General features: G+C 45.0%; 1 protein-coding gene across 1 annotated transcript in view; it reads left to right on the top strand.

Moving 5' to 3' along the window:
• The window catches only part of TMEM163 (transmembrane protein 163), a 244,868-nt gene that overhangs the window by 129,351 nt on the left and 97,418 nt on the right, over positions 1 to 18,099 (top strand). Inside the window, exon 4 of the mRNA XM_077447805.1 lies at positions 11,153 to 11,244. Coding sequence (XP_077303931.1) covers positions 11,153 to 11,244 — 92 coding nt within the window. The remainder of the gene's footprint in view (positions 1 to 11,152; positions 11,245 to 18,099) is intronic.

Here is an 18,099-nt window from a genome sequence, read left to right as displayed (position 1 = left end):
TACAGAACATGTTCCATAGGAAACCAGGTGTAGCTGGCTGGGGGGCAGGGATGCAATTGCCCCCTGGGCTGCTCTGATATGCTGTGGCAAAGGCTGCTGTGCCATCAGCCCAAGAGCACACATGCGCAGATCTTCAGCTGGCCGAGTCCAGTACTGTGATCCAGCGATGTCTTCATGTCAGGGCTGACAGTCTGTGTTACACAGCACAGCCCCTCCCTCCTCCACACCATTGGCTGGCAGAGGCTGGACCTGCTTCTTTCCCCACCCACACTCCGGGGCAGCCCCTGTGCTGTCTGTGAAGAGGATGTGTGGGGCGGGAAAGTTCAATCTGAGCAGTCCGCTGGAATCCAGTGAGGCTCCTGAGAGGCTGAGACCATCCAAGTAAGTGATCTCCTGCAGCCAAAGAGGTTTGTTTTTTTCTAGCAGCCTGAGCAGTACCTTCTAGGTGGTATGATGAGGGCTCACACTGGCATGGTGCGGTTTGGCTGCAGTGCTGGTGTCCTGGCAGTCATCCTGCATGCTGCCCCTGGTCCTATAGAGGTTGCACATTTTTACTGCATGTTCTGAAAGTGCACAAAACGTCCTGCATGCTGCATCTTTGGTGCAATTCCAGAAAATGCAGCAAAAATGTGCACCCTAAAAGAAGTCCAAGGGAAGTCTGGGGGACTGTGAAAGCCGACAGTACACCCACACTACAGCGAAAACTGCAGCACACTAAAGGCTTGTATTCACTTGCAGCAGCCACTCCTCTAAAAAGTGATCCATGCTCAGGTCACTTTTCAGAGGCATTTGACAGGCAGTGAGGAGTTGATATTACATTTCATCCCTGCCTGTTTTAACCCTCTAAATGCCAATCCCTGCAGGTAATGGCATGGTTCACTTTGAACTCCACCTCATTTCCATTACTCTCTGTAGGCGTTAGATGTGCTCCCAACTTATTGTTTGCACATCTAATATCCAAGGGTACTTTCACACTGGGGTGGTGTGGGCAGTAGTGGTAAAGCGCTGCTAATTTTAGCGGCGTTAGCGGGGCACCTCTAGCACCTCTAGTGTGTTGCTCATTTCAGTGGGTAGGGCAACCCTCCCAAACCGCCCCAATAATGCTGCTTGCAGGACTTTTCAGAATGTCCTGCACGCGCACCGCTCCACTGTGAGAGAACTTGGGGGCTTTCACACTGGGGTGGCATGAGAGGCAGTTTACAGGCGCTATTTTTAGCACTAAAACGCCTGTAAAGAGCCTTCAGTGTGAAAGGACCCTAAAAAGAGTTCTGGAAATAGGGTGGAGTTCAAAGTGAATTTCTAAACCTAAGTTGAGCCCCCCTTCCAGAAGATTTGAGGATATTATTAAACAGAGACTGGTGGACTTAGGCCACCATAGACTGATTGAAATTCTGCCTGTTCAGCAGAAATTTCAATCAATCTATGTGCAGACTGGTTGCACAGAATTCTTTTTTTGCGATCACTGCTGGCTACTAAGCTGCCGGCAGCGATCACTGTATTCTGATGGCTTGAAAACTTTCAACTCAAAGCACACACCCACACACAGCTCTTACGGATGCTTAGTAAATCAAGTGCCAGGCTTCTCTAGCATTACACCTGTGTGACTGTGACCAAGTCTGGGCACAAGCTAGCACAGGCTCCTGGAAACATGGGAGGGTGGCCAGTAAGAGGAGAGCTGGGATATGACATTACTTGCCTCATATTCCTGCCACTCCTAAACCTGCTCCACTGCAGCATCAGGCCCACGATGCCCTTAATCTGGCTGGTGCTCTGGTGTGCACCTGCATTTGCTTTTCTCACTACCCGCAATTGACACAGGAAGAGCCTGCACCCTGGTGAATCTGGTGGTCATGCCAAGGAGAAAGCAGGACTTGCGTGTTTAGCCTGCTGAACTCGCTGTGACTCTCGGATTCTCTGCTGGCTTGGCTTGCCCAGTGGTGTGGTGCTCACTCACCAGAGAAGCTCCAGACTCCACAGGTAGCACTTAGTGTAGCGGTAGTGACATCACAGTCTTTAGTCTTCATCTTCCTGCAGTCTTATGGGTCTTTGTACTGAGTGTGGGGAAGGGGCAAGCTCTTTTTCTCAGTCTCTCTGGGGGCAATCATGCAGTCTCTCTGAAAGACTGCTCCAAAATGATTGCCCCACACTGCCTGCACAGAGAGAGTGACCACTTCACACTGCCCACACAGAGAGTGACCACTTCACACTGCCTGCACAGAGAGAGTGACCACTTCACACTGCCCGCACAGAGAGTGACCGCTTCACACTGCCCACACAGAGAGTGACCGCTTCACACTGCCCACACAGAGAGTGACCGCTTCACACTGCCCGCACAGAGAGAGTGACCGCTTCACACTGCCCGCACAGAGAGAGTGACCGCTTCACACTGCCCGCACAGAGAGAGTGACCGCTTCACACTGCCCGCACAGAGAGAGTGACCGCTTCACACTGCCCGCACAGAGAGAGTGACCGCTTCACACTGCCCGCACAGAGAGAGTGACCGCTTCACACTGCCCGCACAGAGAGAGTGACCGCTTCACACTGCCCGCACAGAGAGAGTGACCGCTTCACACTGCCCGCACAGAGAGAGTGACCGCTTCACACTGCGCGCACAGAGAGAGTGACCACTTCACACTGCCCGCACAGAGAAAGAGTAACCGGCAGTGTGAAGCAGTCTCTCTCTCTGGGGCAATGTGGAACAGTCTCCCTCCCTCTCAGTACAGGGAATGTGGTGTAGATGGATGGTGAGCTGATTCAGGGGTTCAATGGGCCACTTGACTGGACTTGCCCCCCAGGCCTAAGGCTGCCAGCCCTCCCCTGACAGGCCTTTAGACAAAAGTCTCGACTCACCATTAGTGATGGGTCGTGATGAGAGATTGATTATCGGGCACGTCTGCTTCCCCGTCGTCTGCTTCTGTGTGGTGGTGGAGCGGCCTGGTCTCTTTATACCCCTCCTGGATCTGCATTTACACTGTCCACCGGAAAAACAGTCTTGTTGGTAACACCTTCAAAGGTAGTAATACCTGCTGATGTCCCGGCTTCACTGTCAGTTGATGGTTTTTCGGTGGAGCGGTCACTCTCCGATGTTGGGGGGTTGACGTACTTTCGTGTTAAGCCTCCACATGCGCGGAGCCTCCTTCTCGGGCGTGTGGCAACTGTGACCCAAGGGTAAACTCGGCCGTCCTGGTAAACCAGATTAATCAGTCTCAATTTGTCTTATTTGACCTGCTTCTGTCTCTCTGAGTATGCTGATATCTCACTGTTAATCTTCTGCAATATACCAGACTGTGGGTCTTTATCCTGGATTGATACTACAAGAGTCGATAATTCTCTGTTAACTTGACACAGTTGAACTTTGACTTCTTCTATGACGATTAACATATATAAGCAAATTTTGTGTAGAGACCTCACACCACTTCTCACAGAACTCACGTTTGTGGCGTCCAATGGTTGGTTGGTTCCTGATACAAAAACCCCTCAGGATTTTGTTTGTCCTATAGTATTCTGACTGAGAGTGTCTGTCCATGCACTTCAAGGTCCCGCAGATAAGCATCCTCCCGTCACCCTGTTGCCATAAGCGCTGTGCACATGCACGGTATGTGTGGCACGCCGTAATTGGTAGCTGGGGCTCCTGGATAGAAACATGGCCACTGGGTTCTAGTGGCTGCTGGTTTCGGGCACATCTGGTTGATGTGCCTGATCTAGTGCTCATACACTGATACCAGACACGTGGGCTGTATTCCACAATATTGGAGTTTTATTGCCCCTGCCTTCTTTAGGTTACTTTGATGCCTGTTCGTTTTCAATGCTTTCTGGCGGGAATCTGATGTCATATTGACGTCACAGGGTGGGGGTGTTACTATTTTTTAAAATTTTTTACATGTTCCGTTTGGTGGCTAATGTATTTATATTCTGTTTTGACACTTTTGTATTTTATCACATGCATGACGAAGGGGCCCTGCGCTGCTCCGAAACATTGCCCTGTGATCTGATCTCTTTCATTAAAAAAACCTTTAGATGGAAGTTGTTGATCCATGGTGTGCTTTTGTGAATATGTACACTCGCTACTTGTAATACTGACACTAACCCTGTCTGTAATCTTAACAGTAACCCTTCCTGTAACCTCAGCACTACCCCTACCTGAAATCCCAACACTAAACCTATCCATCGGACATTCTGCTCGTGTGGGCTCCATCTGACTTTTTTTTCCAAAATTCTGATGACCTAGAAATAGAACATGTTTCAAATCTTTCCACCGGAACCAGTTCCTATCGAGAAAACCGTTCGTCTGTATGCTATTCCGACGGACCAAAAAACTATGCAAGGGCAGCTATTGGCTACTGGCTATTGAACTTCCTTTTTCTAGTCCCATCGTATGTCATCATGTTCTAGATGGTCGGACTTTGGTGTGATCGTGTGTAGGCAAGTCCGTTTTGGCGGAACTCCGTCGAAAAGTCCTTCGGAGTTCAGTCCGACAAGAAGTCAGCTCGTGTGTACGCGGCAGAGCACTAACCCTTCCTGTTACCCCAACACTAACCCTACCTGTAATTCTAGCACTAACAATTCCTGAAAATCCTCAAATTAACCCTGCCTATAACTGTGTTACTGCAAATGCAAAAGGTCTGCATCTAGCATTAGGGCTCATTCCCACCACTGCAGTGCCTTGAGATGCAAAAAATTGCAGCATGCAGTACATTTTCATGCATTGAGGATATTTTTGAATGTGCTTCTTGGCAGAATGCATTTTAATGTGCAGCAACATTGTGGTGTGAATGAACCCTTAAAGACTCATTAGGAACCCGTAACCTTATTTAACTGCTACTAGGTGGCCATTCCTTCAAAGAGGATGCACCAGTTATGTCACTGGCTGCAGGTACAGTAAATATCTCCTAAATGCCGTTTAGGAGATATGCACACTACTTATAGGTAAGCCTTATTATAGGCTTACATATAGGTAAAAGTCAGTGATGGAAGTTCACTTCCACTTTAAGAACACCAACGCAGTAGCAGGCGTGGCTGTTTTTTAAATGAACCACATCTAAGTGCACTTATAGGCAAGGTATATGAGAGTAACATTAAAAAGTACAGCCATTAGCGCCAGTTTTATAGGCACTTAATAAGTGCTGTAAAGTATATAAAAGCCCACAAGTATGAATGGGTCAACAAGAGCTAATAAAAAATATATAAATGGAGAACTAAAATGCACTTTCATGGTTTAGTGGTTCTTTAAATAACTGCTAATATCCAATTAATGAACATATATTACATATGAATACTTGCATGTTTTAGCCAAATGTGACAGCACATAACGCCGGCTTAGCCTCCATTCTTATTTCTAAACTCTCACCCCCCTGGAATTCAATCTTATTTCAGAATGGTTGACTTTGTTGGTTACATTTGTGTGAAATTATATGTTTTTCTGGTACAAGAGGAAGAGTTGATGAATAGCTAAATAACTTTTTAATATATTTTTTCCATTTGTCTGCACACCTTATGCCGCGTATACACGATCAGATTTTCCGACGGGAAATGTTGGGTGTGAGCTTGTTGGCGGAAAGTCTGACGGTGTGTACGCTCCATCAGACAATTGTTGTCGGACTTTCCGGCAACAAGTGCTGACTAGCATGTTCTCAAATTTTCCACCAACAATTGTGTGTTGTCGGTGTTTACCACAACACCATTATCCCGTAGTTTTTAAGAACAAAGATACAACTATGTTGGTGTCCCTTGTCAATTTTACATTGTATTTTTTAAAATGTAACTGCCTACTCCCAAACTATCATTTGAGGTAAAACATATAGCCAAGTATTATTCTCCCCAATTTTTTTTATTGTGCATTTAAAAAATGTAAAAAATAAATTAGACATGCTATCTGCCAATAGAAAATAACCAAAAAAGTGATTCCAAAAATATATAAAATTTACCAAATCAAATCATTATTCAACCCAAAAAATAATGTCAAAGCAATAACTCCAAGGCCAATAATAAATAACACGTTATCTCCTCCGATTCCGTAAGTTTGGTTGACGCACGATCGTTCAGAGACTAACTAAAAAGCACGAAATAAAAAGTGATAAATGAAAAACGCGAAAAGAAAAGCACGAATCAACACTCACCAAACTTCTACTAACACAAAATTAGCAGAAGGAGCCCAAAGGGTCGCGCTAAAGAGCTGAAAAACCATGTAGTACGTCTAGTACATCACTACGTTCATAATTGTTGGCCAACATTTATGTGACCGTGTGTATGCAAGACAAGTTTGTACCAACACACTTTGAACAAAATTCACGGTTTTGTTGTCGAAAAGTACGATCCTGTGTACAAGGCTTTAGAGTGGGGCTAAATCCACTAAAAGGCAGGGAGAAGTGATTGAGCCTACCCAGACCCAGAACAGCCAAAACGAATCACACACACCAATCCAATGATTGCAGAGGAGCTAAAGAACTAGATATACCTGAGCCTCTCTAGCAACCTGTTTTAGGAGGATGCTACATATGCATCTATGTGTTGAATATATGAGTGCCATCCTAAAAAGTCCTAGTGTTTCCTAGTGTTGATTTTGAATGCAGTAATAAACCATCCCTTGTGTAATTTACATTTTTGTTTGGATCCCAGCCAATCGTAGCAGTCCCCACAGTCATTTACAAAATTATGATTGTTTTTTTTTGTACCACAATGAAACTATTCCAAAGATATCCACTGCGTTCTTCCATTCCAGATGAGCCATTGTTTTTCACTGCTCATGGTTAATTTATAAATTCTTATTTTGTCCTTGGATATATTTGGAGCGAATTCTCAAACTCTATATTTTTAAACATTCAACCGAATGTCTCAAAACTAAAGGGCTTTTCTGTTTTTTCTTTAGAGTAGCCTTTCTCAATGTTTTTTTAACAAATAACTTTCAGTTCTTAGGGAACCCCTAATAATAATTACAATATGCACAACTCACAGTATTTTAGCATGGTGGTCAGTGGGAAAAAACTCCCCATTATATTAGTGGCAGTCAGTCGGGTCACCCGCATCCCCCCGCCGGTCGGTCACCAGCCCTGCACTTACCCCATCTAAATCACGGCTGGGTGCTTCCTCCGGGTGGCGGCTTCCTCTGCGTCTCCTCCTCCTTGCCATCACCGGGCTTCCCCGTATGTCTCCTCCCTCCTCCTCCTTGGCGGCAAATAGGATCGCTTCTCCTCTCGGCCAGTCGGGTGACGGGTCTCAGGACCCTCTTCGTGATTGGCCGGGAGGAGAATCAGGAAGACAATAGTGAATATTAATTTGCTATTGTCACACAACTGGGTGGAGCCCACCCTGTTTTGATGCCAATTAGAGCCTTAAGCTCTAATCATGTGCTTCTAGAAAACAAAAAAACCCCATTGGAATTCATGCGTCCGGTGCACTGCATGTAGATTTGGGGCCGGGCGCATAAGCTGCCACTGCATTATATACAGCTAAAAAAGATCATTGGTGACAATGTAACTTATCTGAAAGGCATACATTTTTATAATTTTAAATCATAAAGTTTGTTCAAGGAAACTCTAGAAATCTCTGTAGGAAACCTAGGGTCTAAATTTGTCCCACTCTTTGCTATTTGGGGTAGCTATAGTGGCTGTGCGGGGCCTCTGGTGGATGTGCGGGGCCTCTCTTGGATGTGTGGGGACTCTGGTGGCTGTGCGGGGGCTCTGGTGGCTGTGCATGGGCTCTGGGGTGGACTGTGGGGTAGTAGCCCTCCCCCTGCTAATCTGCCATCCCAACCCCCACACTAGCAAGCCACAGATCACCCCCTCACCCACTAGCCTACCATAGTGCACCCCCCAAATCCCTCACTAGTCTGCCACAGTGCCCCCCCCCCCACTGCCCCACTGCTAGGAAAAGAGATAGGTATAGCAAGAAAAGGGAAAGAGAGATGGGGGACATGGAAAAGGAGAGAAATGGAAGAAGGGCAGGGGGGGAGGGAGGGTGACAGAGAGGGGGTGAGAGAGACACTAGTTAGGGGGTGCACATGGGCTATGTTTCACCCCCCCCCCCGGCTCTCCGGCACTCCCTCCAAGGGATGGATCGGGAAGCCCACTGCAAACAAGCCTCTCCTCATGCTTCCTCCTCCTCCCTCCCTACGGCTGCATCAAATCAACGTTGAACAATGTTAGGCATGTTGCAGGGGTGGCGAGTTGATGTGGGGGCCATGCCACCCAATGAAGACTGCTGCCCCAGCACCTTGTTTGCCTCGTGGTAGATATACCCCAACTGACAGGCTCTCAGTCAGATTTATCTTTGGCCCTTTACAGGCAGGGACTTGCAACCCCTTGTTGTGAAGCAAAATTACAGTGAAACAGCTTGCACTTCTTCTCTGTGGCTACTGATCCTAGCACTACCTCTTCAGGCCCTGCCAACCCACCTGGCTGCAGCTGCCTCTTTTACTAGCCCTCCAAGCTAACTTCTCCACACAAGTCCTCTAGACTGACTCTTCAGCAGCCCACCCGGCTGACTCTCACTAGGAGATCTCCTAGGGAAGGATAAAGATTAAGCACACCACTGTCTTCAGGGAGACTGGGTACATGTGGCAGATCTTCCCATGCAGTCCTCTCTTGCTCCTGTGCCTTCAGGAAAGGCTTCTTCCCGTGTGTTATGGCAGGATCCTTCCAGCACCTGAGCTCCGGCCTAAGCAGGACACACCCCCAGACTAGGGGACACCCCTGAGGGCCACCAACAGTCTCCCCAGCTCTGTATCTCCATCTTCAACCGACTGCCCCTGCTGGCATGGCCCATGGCTATTTATGAGTTAAGCTCTGCCCCCTGCCAGCCCACTACTGGGGATTGGCTGAGGGCTCATAAATATTCATAGCAGTCCCTGCTAGCTTCTGCCCACTGGCTCTAGAGCAGGGGTCTCAAACTTGCGGCCCTCCAGCTGTTGCAAAACTACAAGTCCCATGAGGCATTACAAGGCTGACCATTACAAGCATGACTCCCACAGGCAGAGGCATGATGGGACTTGTAGTTTGACAACAGCTGGAGGGCCACCAGTTTGAGACCCCTACTCTAGAGCATTCTCCAATGTCCCAAAAACAGGGGGAGGCACCAGAGAGCTGCTAGGATGAGTCATCCAGCCCTGACTTTCTGAACTCTGACCCAGATTCGAAAGCTCAGGCTTAGCTCTGAACTAAACTAGAATTTACCTAGTCTAAACTCCAACACTACTTCTAGCACACACTAGAGGGTGCTACAAGGCCAAAGGGGGTCAAAAGATGACCTTGGGCACAGCCAACTACATCAGCTTCAGAAAACAATAGCAAATGTGTTCATTCCATGCCATTTATTAGAATGTCCAATCATGCATTGGCTTCTGACCATAGGCTGGGAAGAGGAAGTATAGCAGTGGGACTGTGTTTTTTGAGTGAAGTTCCGCTTTAAAGGCTAAGTTCACATTTTTTCTAAAAAAAATTTGCAAAAAAATAAAACAGCTTTTAATTTATTCTACACACGCTTACCTCACTGACTTAAAAACATGTCTCTATTACTCCTGCCTTACTTCCTGGACAGACTATAGGTCATGACACAAGAAGGAGTTGACCAGCTGATCTCATTAGCACACGCACTCTACCCTCAGCTGGTCAACTCCTTCCTGTGTCATGACCTAAAGTCTGTCCAGGAAGTAAGGCAGAAGTAATTGAGCAGGGTTTTTCCAACAGCTATGAAGTCAGTGAGGTAAGTGTGTGTAGAATAAATGGAAAGCTGTTTTATTTTTGCAAAATAAGTACATTAATGCGATATTGGTACATAGGGGAGCTAGAATTTAGAAGAAAAAAAAAGGTGAACTTAGCCTTTAAATTTCAAAGCAATGTAATTATTCAAGTGATTCTTTCTTCAGCAATTTGATCAGTTTAACTACCTGCTAACCGCACAGTAACTATACTGTGAGTTGGTGGCAGGTACAAGCACGGTCACGCCCCCTGCCTACCCATGCTGTGACTGGACGAATTTGGCAGCAGATTTAAGCCAATGATTTTGGCTGAAATCAGCTGATCAGCTGTGTCCAATCACATGCAGATTTCTGTGTTTGCAAAAAAACCTCTGTGCACTATGAACAGCAATCTGGCTGTTTCTTCTCCCTGAAAAAGCAGGGAGCAAAAACAGCCAGATCAAAAAGTAAAAGCAGCACATATTAGACCTCATTAGGCACACGGTTAACCCCTTGATTGGCCCTAGATGTTAACCTCTTCCCAGCCAGTGTCATTAGTACAGTGTCAGTGTACAGTATTATCACTGGTGTATAGTATTGTCAATGATCACTATATTAGTGTCACTAGTGATGTCCGTGTCAGTTAGTGACCCTCTCAGATAGTGTCTGTTAGTGCCAGATTGTCTGCCACTCTATCAGTCATACTATAAGTCGCTGATCACCACCATTACCAGTATAGTGCCATAGCTGTCTAAATTCCAGTATATATCTCACAGTTTGTAGATGCTATAACTTTCACGCAAGCCAATCAGTATTGGGATTTTTTTTCTACCAAAGACATATAGCAGAATACATATTGGTCTAACTATAGGAAGAAATTCAATAGTTTTTTTGTTTATTTTATTTGTTATGTTTCATAACAAAAAGTAGAATGTACTTTTTTTTTTTTCAACGTTTTCAGTCTTTTTTCATTTATATAATAAAAAAACAATAAATATACGCTTTTTTGGGGACTTTTTTTTTAATCAAAGACATGCAGCAGAATACCTTTTGGTTAAAAATTATGTAGAGATTTTTTTTTTTTTTTACATTTTTTATTAGATATATTTTGTAGCAGAAAGTAAAAATAGTTTTTTTTCTGCATTTTTTTTAAAATATTTTTTAGTTTATATTGCATAAAATTTAAAATCAAGAGGTGATCAAAAATAACAACAGAAAGAGCTATTTCCATGGAAAAAAATTTATTAATTAAATAATTATATACATTGAATTTGTGTAAAGTGTTGCATGACCGCGCAATTACCAGTTAAAATAGCGCAGTACTGAATAGCAAAAAACGCCCTGATCATGAAGGGGCTAAAACCTTCCTGAGGTCAAGAGGTTTAAACATAAAAAGTTTAAAAACAACCAAAATGTTCTAATTTATCTATAAATAAATGCTTGGTTGAATGAGTTCAGCTCATACCTTGTTTTATCTTTTAGTTTGATGCTGTCCTGGATGTTGTATCGTCAGGGATCGTGTTATGGCGTTACAGCAATGCTGCAGCTGTACATTCAGCACACAGAGAATACATGTAAGTAGAGGAATTCATTACACAAAAATAGAATTAATAGATCATCTCTGAATAAAAATATCCTGCATTCATGCATCAGAACTGTACTTTAAATCTACAATGTTGAAAAATATTGAAAACGTAAATGAAATTTCTTCATATATGCTAATTTTATTTAAATAGTATGTTTTTTTATGAACATATTTATGTATTTAATAACATGGCTCACAGGGATCAATTATTAAAATTGTCAGTATTAGACAATCTGCAAGGAAACACAGGGCTCAGCGTTATAAGAGATTCCAATGTTTTTTGGTTAATTTGGTTTTACTTTTTTTTTTTTTTAAGATTTCAGATTTATAAACTAATGTTTTAGATCATTTGTATGGCTTCTTCAATCTATAAAGTAAAGCGGTGATAAAGACCAAAATAAAAATGTATTACATTTCAGCTTACCGATTCTTAGATGTGATGGCTGCACACATTTTCCTCTTTTTTTTTTTTTAAGGCCGTTTGTCCTATATTTTCACCTGGATGATACGGCAGTAAAGCAGCCCATAGATGGTTTGATTTAGAAAATTTCTTGATTCCCCCGTCAACACGGACTGTGCCTCCCGCAGCGCTATTGTGATCTGCTGCTGGGGGTGGGGGGGGCAACTTTCCAGCCAGGAGAACACAATGATTACTGCTAGCTGCTATAGTTGCTGGCAGTAATTGCATGTAAAAAAAAGCGCATGTAAAAAACTTCTTGATTGCATGTAATAAATTGTGCATGTCAAAAATTGCTTGATTGCAGAATCGAATTGGGTGCAATCAGCCTGCCCATAGATCAGGGATATGCAATTAGCGAACCTCCAGCTGTTGTAAAACTACAAGTCTCATCATGCCTCTTGCTCTGGGTGCCATGCCTCGGGCTGTCAGAGTCTTGCTATGCCTCATGGGACTTGTAGTTCTGCAACAGCTGGAGGTCCACTAATTGCATATCCCTGGTGAAGATGGATCGAATCTTGGACAGTCCCTACTTAACTGGCTGAATTTTGATCCATTTATGGCTTGCTTAAAGTAGAACTAAAGGCATTTTTTTTTTTGTTTAGTTTTTAGTTTTGCATGAGTGGAGAGGGATTAGAACACCTGCCAGCTTTTATTGCTGTCTGTGCCCCTTCAATTTGACCTGTTTACCATTATCATTGGAGAGTGAAAGTAATAGAAAATCCCAAATTTTGGGTTGTCCCCAGAAAAGTAAAAGAGGGGAAATATTCCAATAGGGACACTAGTTCTGGGGACCTGGGGGTCCCCAAAGAATTTCCTTAATTTGCATGGATTTCCTCTCACTTCCTGTTTGGCTATGGGACAGGAAGTGAAGGGAAATCTCCCCAATGGGACACAGATGGCAGAAAAAAAAAACAACAGGGGTTATCACCCCCCCCCCCCCCCCTCCCCACCTTACTCTATCCAAAATAGAAAAAAAAGTTTTTCCCATAGAGCTACTTTAAGTCTGTTTTTTTCTTCCTTTAACCACATCAATACAGTGCACTTACACCCCCTTCCTGACCAGACCAGTTTTCAGCTTTCAGCGCTCTCACAGTTTGAATGACAATTACTCAGTCATGCAACACTGTACCCATATGAAACTTGCGTCATTTTTTCCACACAAATAGAGCTTTCTTTTAGTGGTATTTAATCACTAGTGAGTTTTTTATTTTTTGTGCTATAAATAAAATAAAACGTAAATTTTGTGAAAAAAATGCCTTTTTCTTTGTTTCTGTCATAAATTTTTGCTAATTAGTAATTTTTCTTCATACATTTTGGCCAAAATGTATACTGTTACCTATCTTTGGTAAAAATAACCCACATTAGTATATATTATTTGGTCTTTGTGAAAGTTATAGAGTCTACAAACTATGGTGCCAATCGCTGAAAATTGATCACTTCTGATCAGGCCTTCAGTACATCAGGTGTATCTCATTTATTGAGACACTAACAAGTCAGGAAAGTACAAATACCCCCCAAATGACCCCTTTTTACAAAGTAGACATTCCAAGGTATTAAGTAAGTAGCATGGTGAGTTTTTTTAAGTTGTCATTTTTTCCCACAATTCTTTGCAAAATGAAGATTTTTTTTTTATTATTATTTTTTTTTTACAAAATTGTCATATTATCAGGTTATTTCTCACACACAGCATATGCATACAACAAATTGCACCCCAAAATACATTCTGCTACTCTTCCCGAGTATGGCGATACCACATGTGTGAGACCTTTACACAGCCTGGCCACATACAGAGCACTAACATTGATGTAGTACCTTCAGACGTTCTACGAGCAAAAATGACGCATCTCATTTCTCAACCACCTATTACACTTTTGAAGGCCCTGGAGTACCAGGACAATGGAATTGCCCATAAAATGACCCCATTTTGGAAAGCAAACATCCCAACGTATAATCTGTGAGGCATAATGAGTCTTTTGAACGGTTCATTTTTTTCCAGAAGTTTGTGGAATATGTGGAAAAAAATTAAAACGCATTATTTTTTTACACAAAATTGTCAATTTATAAGATATTTCTAACACATAGCATGTATATAGCAAAAATTACACCCCAAAATACATTCTGCTACTCTTCCCGAGTATGGCGATACCACATGTGTAGGACTTTTATACAGTTTGGCCACATAGAGAGGCCGAACATTGAAGTAGCACGTTCAGGCGTTCTAGGAGCATAAATGACACATCTCATTTCATTCATACCTATCACACTTTTGAAGGTCCTGGAGCACCAGGACAGTGAAATTACCCACAAAATGACCCCATTTTGGAAAGCAAACACCCCAACGTATATTCTATGAGACATGGGCTGCAAATAGGTACTCGGGTACTCTGATGGCCTGGTGACAGGTACTCGGGTACTCTGATGGCCTGGTGACAGGTACTCGGGTACTCTGATGGCCTGGTGACAGGTACTCGGGTACTCTGATGGCCTGGTGACAGGTACTCTGATGGCTTGGTGACTGGTATTTGGGTACTCTCAAGGGCAGTGACAGGTACTCAGATGGACTGGGACAGGTACTCGGGTACTCAGATGAACTGTGACAGGTACTCAGGTACTCAGATGAACTGTGACAGGTACTCGGGTACTCAGATGGGCTGTGACAGGTACTTGGTTACTCTGATGGGCTGTGACAGGTACTCGGGTACTCTGATGGGCTGTGACAGCTACTCGGGTACTTTGATGGGCTGTGACAGGTACTCGGGTACCCTGATGGACTGACAGGTACTCGGGTACTCTGATGGACTGTGACAGGTACTCGGGTACTCTGATGGACCGTGACAGGTACTCGGGTACCCTGATGTGCCGTGACAGGTACTCGGGTACCCTGATGTGCCGCGACAGGTACTCGGGTAGTCTGATGTGCCGTGACAGGTACCCGGGTACTCTGATGGGCCGTGACAGGTACTTGGGTACTCTGATGGGCCGTGACAGGTACTCGGGTACTCTGATGGGCCGTGACAGGTACTCGGTACTCTGATGGGCCGTGACAGGTACTCGGGTACTCTGATGGGCTGGGACAGATACTCGGGTACTCTGATGGGCCGTGACAGGAACTCGGGTACTCTGATGTACCGTGACAGGTACTCGGGTACTCTGATGTGCCGTGACAGGTACTCGGGCACTCTGATGGGCTGGGACAGGTACTCGGGTACTCTGATGGACTGGGACAGGTACTCGGGTACTCAGATGGACTGGGACAGGTACTCGGGTACTCTGATGGGCTGGGACAGGTACTCGGGTACTCTGATTGGCTGTGACAGGTACTCAAATACTCTGATGGACTGTGACAGGTACTCTGATGGACTGTGATTGACAGGTACTATGAGGGGTCGTGACAGGTCCTCTTTATTTGGGGGGGGGGCAATCAGTGTGATTGGTGTACACTAGGCGGTAACGAGATGTTACCGCAATCTCCTCCTCACACACGATCGGTGTGTGAGGAGGAGAACAACCCGGTAACATCTCGTTACCGCGGTTTGTTTACATTTTAGTGATCGGCTGTGAAAGGATCACAGCCGATCACGTGGGTAAACAGCCGGCCAATGGCTGTTTACCAGCGTCGGTGACGAGCAGTGTTCCCGGGGAACACGCCGCCACCAACGTGCACGCGCAGCGCACTCGCGATCGCGCGCATGCGCCGTGCACAGCCGGAGTGTGAACATCTGTGATCGGCCGTGACTTCATCACGGCCGATCACGTGGTAAACAGCCATAACCAATGGCTGTTCACCCCCTTCGGTGGTGAGCGGTGTCTCCGTGACACGCGGCCACCGAAGAAACAGGGATGCGCGCGCACGATCGCGCGCATTCCCTGTTTAAACGGGAGGCCGTCATATGACGGCCTCCCGCCACAATAGGTGCGCCGCCTGGCCGTCATTGGACGGCCAGCGGTCAGGAACTAGTTAAAGGACCAAACCACCTTTTCTTCAAGTCAAAACCCGAACACTTTAGCGGCGCACAGACATTTTTTTTGTAGTATAAACTATACATATATTTTGCTATCAAATAACATTTCTGTTCATATGAAGTTAATAACAAGAGTCTCCCTTTACATCAGAGTCCACAGAGTTCCCTCTTTACATCTGAACTCACAGAGTTCTCTTTCACTGTAAGGGGGGACTCTACAGACTCTGATGTAAGGGAGAACTCTGGGGGCTCTAACATAAGGGATGCTCTGGGAACCCTGATTTAAGGGGGAACACTGAGAACTCTGATGTACGGAGAGGACTCGGGTTAAAAGGGGAACACTGCGGCCTCTGGTGTAACGGGGAACTTTGATGTAAGGAGTGCTCTGAGAACCCTGATTTACCTTAGTGTACTCAGAGGCAGGAAATAGAAGGGGGGAGACTTCAGTCACACACAGAGATGGATGGTGAGCTCACTCACGCCGTAGCAGTCAGCACCTCTCATCCAGATGTATCTGAGGCTGCTGGACTTCAAATTTCCAGCCTGCTCTTTCCTTTTCTTAGGAGTGTGGGCAGACACCGAGGGGTAGGGCCGGGAGGAAGAGGTGCAGATCGACCCTCTCTCCTCTCTCCTCTGTGTGTGTGTGTTTGAGGGGGAGGGGATTGTTAATGTTGGCTTTGGGCAGCATGAAAGAGAGTATAACAGACACACTTAGCTTAGACAACTGCAGCCAGCAACCCTGCTGGGAAGCCATAGTCCAGTCTGAATAATGTGTCCGGGTTTGAGGCAGTCTGAAACCTGGACGCATAAGTCCAAACTCAAACTGTCCGGGTGAATCCCGGACAGGTGTCAACCCTAACCAAGCTGTCCAGCAAAAGTGGCAGTTGTAACAGAGGGTTGTGACAAGCCATGTAAGGCTGATAGGGGTGGCTACAATGATCCACTTATTCATTTATGTAAAACCTTTATCTCAAAAGAAATAAAACTGTTTTCTGTAACCGCCTCTAAAGTATGAGCTGGAGCTCAGCTTCTATTTATCTAAATCTGCCAGCACATCTAACACGCCCCTTGCCCCAAAATGACAATTCTGTAGTCCAAAGATGTCTGCTTTACTAATTCATTGAGAATGCAGCCACCCTAAGACAGGAAGTGTTACTGGCAGGATCAGCAGGTGAAATACAGGGGGAAAAAAGCCTAAAAAACGAATGCAGCCATCTCCTCTACGGATTGGTAAGCTACACAATACAGTGGGTATAGAAAAGAATCCCCCCACCTCTAAAAATAATCACATTTTGTTGCTTTGCAGCCTGAAATGAAAATGAAGACAGACACAGTTTTTGTTTTATCCAGCTGTATGTACTTGGCTCAACTTATAACATCCAAGTGAAAGATATAATGCCAACATGTCAGAAAAAAAAATAAAAAAAAATTCAAAAACAGAATCACTGAGTTGGGAAAAAGATCACCCCCTTTGACGTTGTCAGTATTTTGTTGGACCGAATTTTGCTTTAATCCAGCCTTTAGTCTGATAGGATTCGTCTCTACTATCTTTGCACATATAGACTTTGCAAATATTTTAAAGAGGGTGGTTCTTTTCTATACCCACTGTATAACATGTTTATTTTTAGGGTATAATACAACTTAAAGTGGAGGGCCACCCTGAAAAACAAAAGTACATAAAAATTTAGCAAAAAATCAGAAAGAAAAAAAATGAAAAAATATTTTTTTCTAACTTACCAGAAATGCCTGTTGCTAGGCATATCGTCCTAATCTGCCTCTTCCTACTCCTCGGTGATATTCGGTCTTCTCTCCTCTGTGCGGCGTCTTCTGGGGAATGGGACGCTGTGTGTTCTGGGAACTGTGTGTCCCAGAACACAGCGCGCCCCATTCACAAAGCACAGCGCGTCTCGCCCATGCGCAGTAGGAAACGGGCAGTGAAGCCGCAAGGCTCCACTGCCTGTTTCCCTTAGTTGAAATGGCGGCGCCGGGACCCAAGAGCCAAGGGACGGGTCAGCCTCGGGCCGCCGACATTGCGGGCGCCCTGGACAGGTAAGTCTGCTCATTAAAAGTCAGCAGCTACAGTGTTTGCAGCTGCTGACTTTTAAAAAATTTTTTTTAAAGCTGACTCTCCTCTTTAAACCTGTATTACAGCCTGCATACATGGCACTGTGCGTGAAATGCATTGTAGGCTTCCTAGTAAGAAAGCCCAGCACCACCTTTATGCTCTCTTGCAGGCCGCAGTCCTTCACTAGTAAAGACGTTGCTGTCTTTGCTGGAAGAGGAGGAGGGTGTTCTATCCCTCTTCTGAGTTATTCAGATATATTTTTAGCATAGCAGCTTTTCTGAAAAGAAAGAGACTTGAAAGAGCATAGACCTTGTATGAAGCTTCATCAGCTGGCCTAATGCCACGTACACACAACCG

The sequence above is a fragment of the Lithobates pipiens genome, unplaced genomic scaffold (assembly GCF_037356315.1).
Source record: "Lithobates pipiens isolate NorthernLeopardFrog02 unplaced genomic scaffold, aLitPip1_a1.2 Scaffold_22, whole genome shotgun sequence".
NCBI classification, from domain to species: domain Eukaryota; kingdom Metazoa; phylum Chordata; class Amphibia; order Anura; family Ranidae; genus Lithobates; species Lithobates pipiens.
Note: the sequence above shows the minus strand (reverse complement) of the source record. Positions and strands in the feature narration are given on the sequence as shown.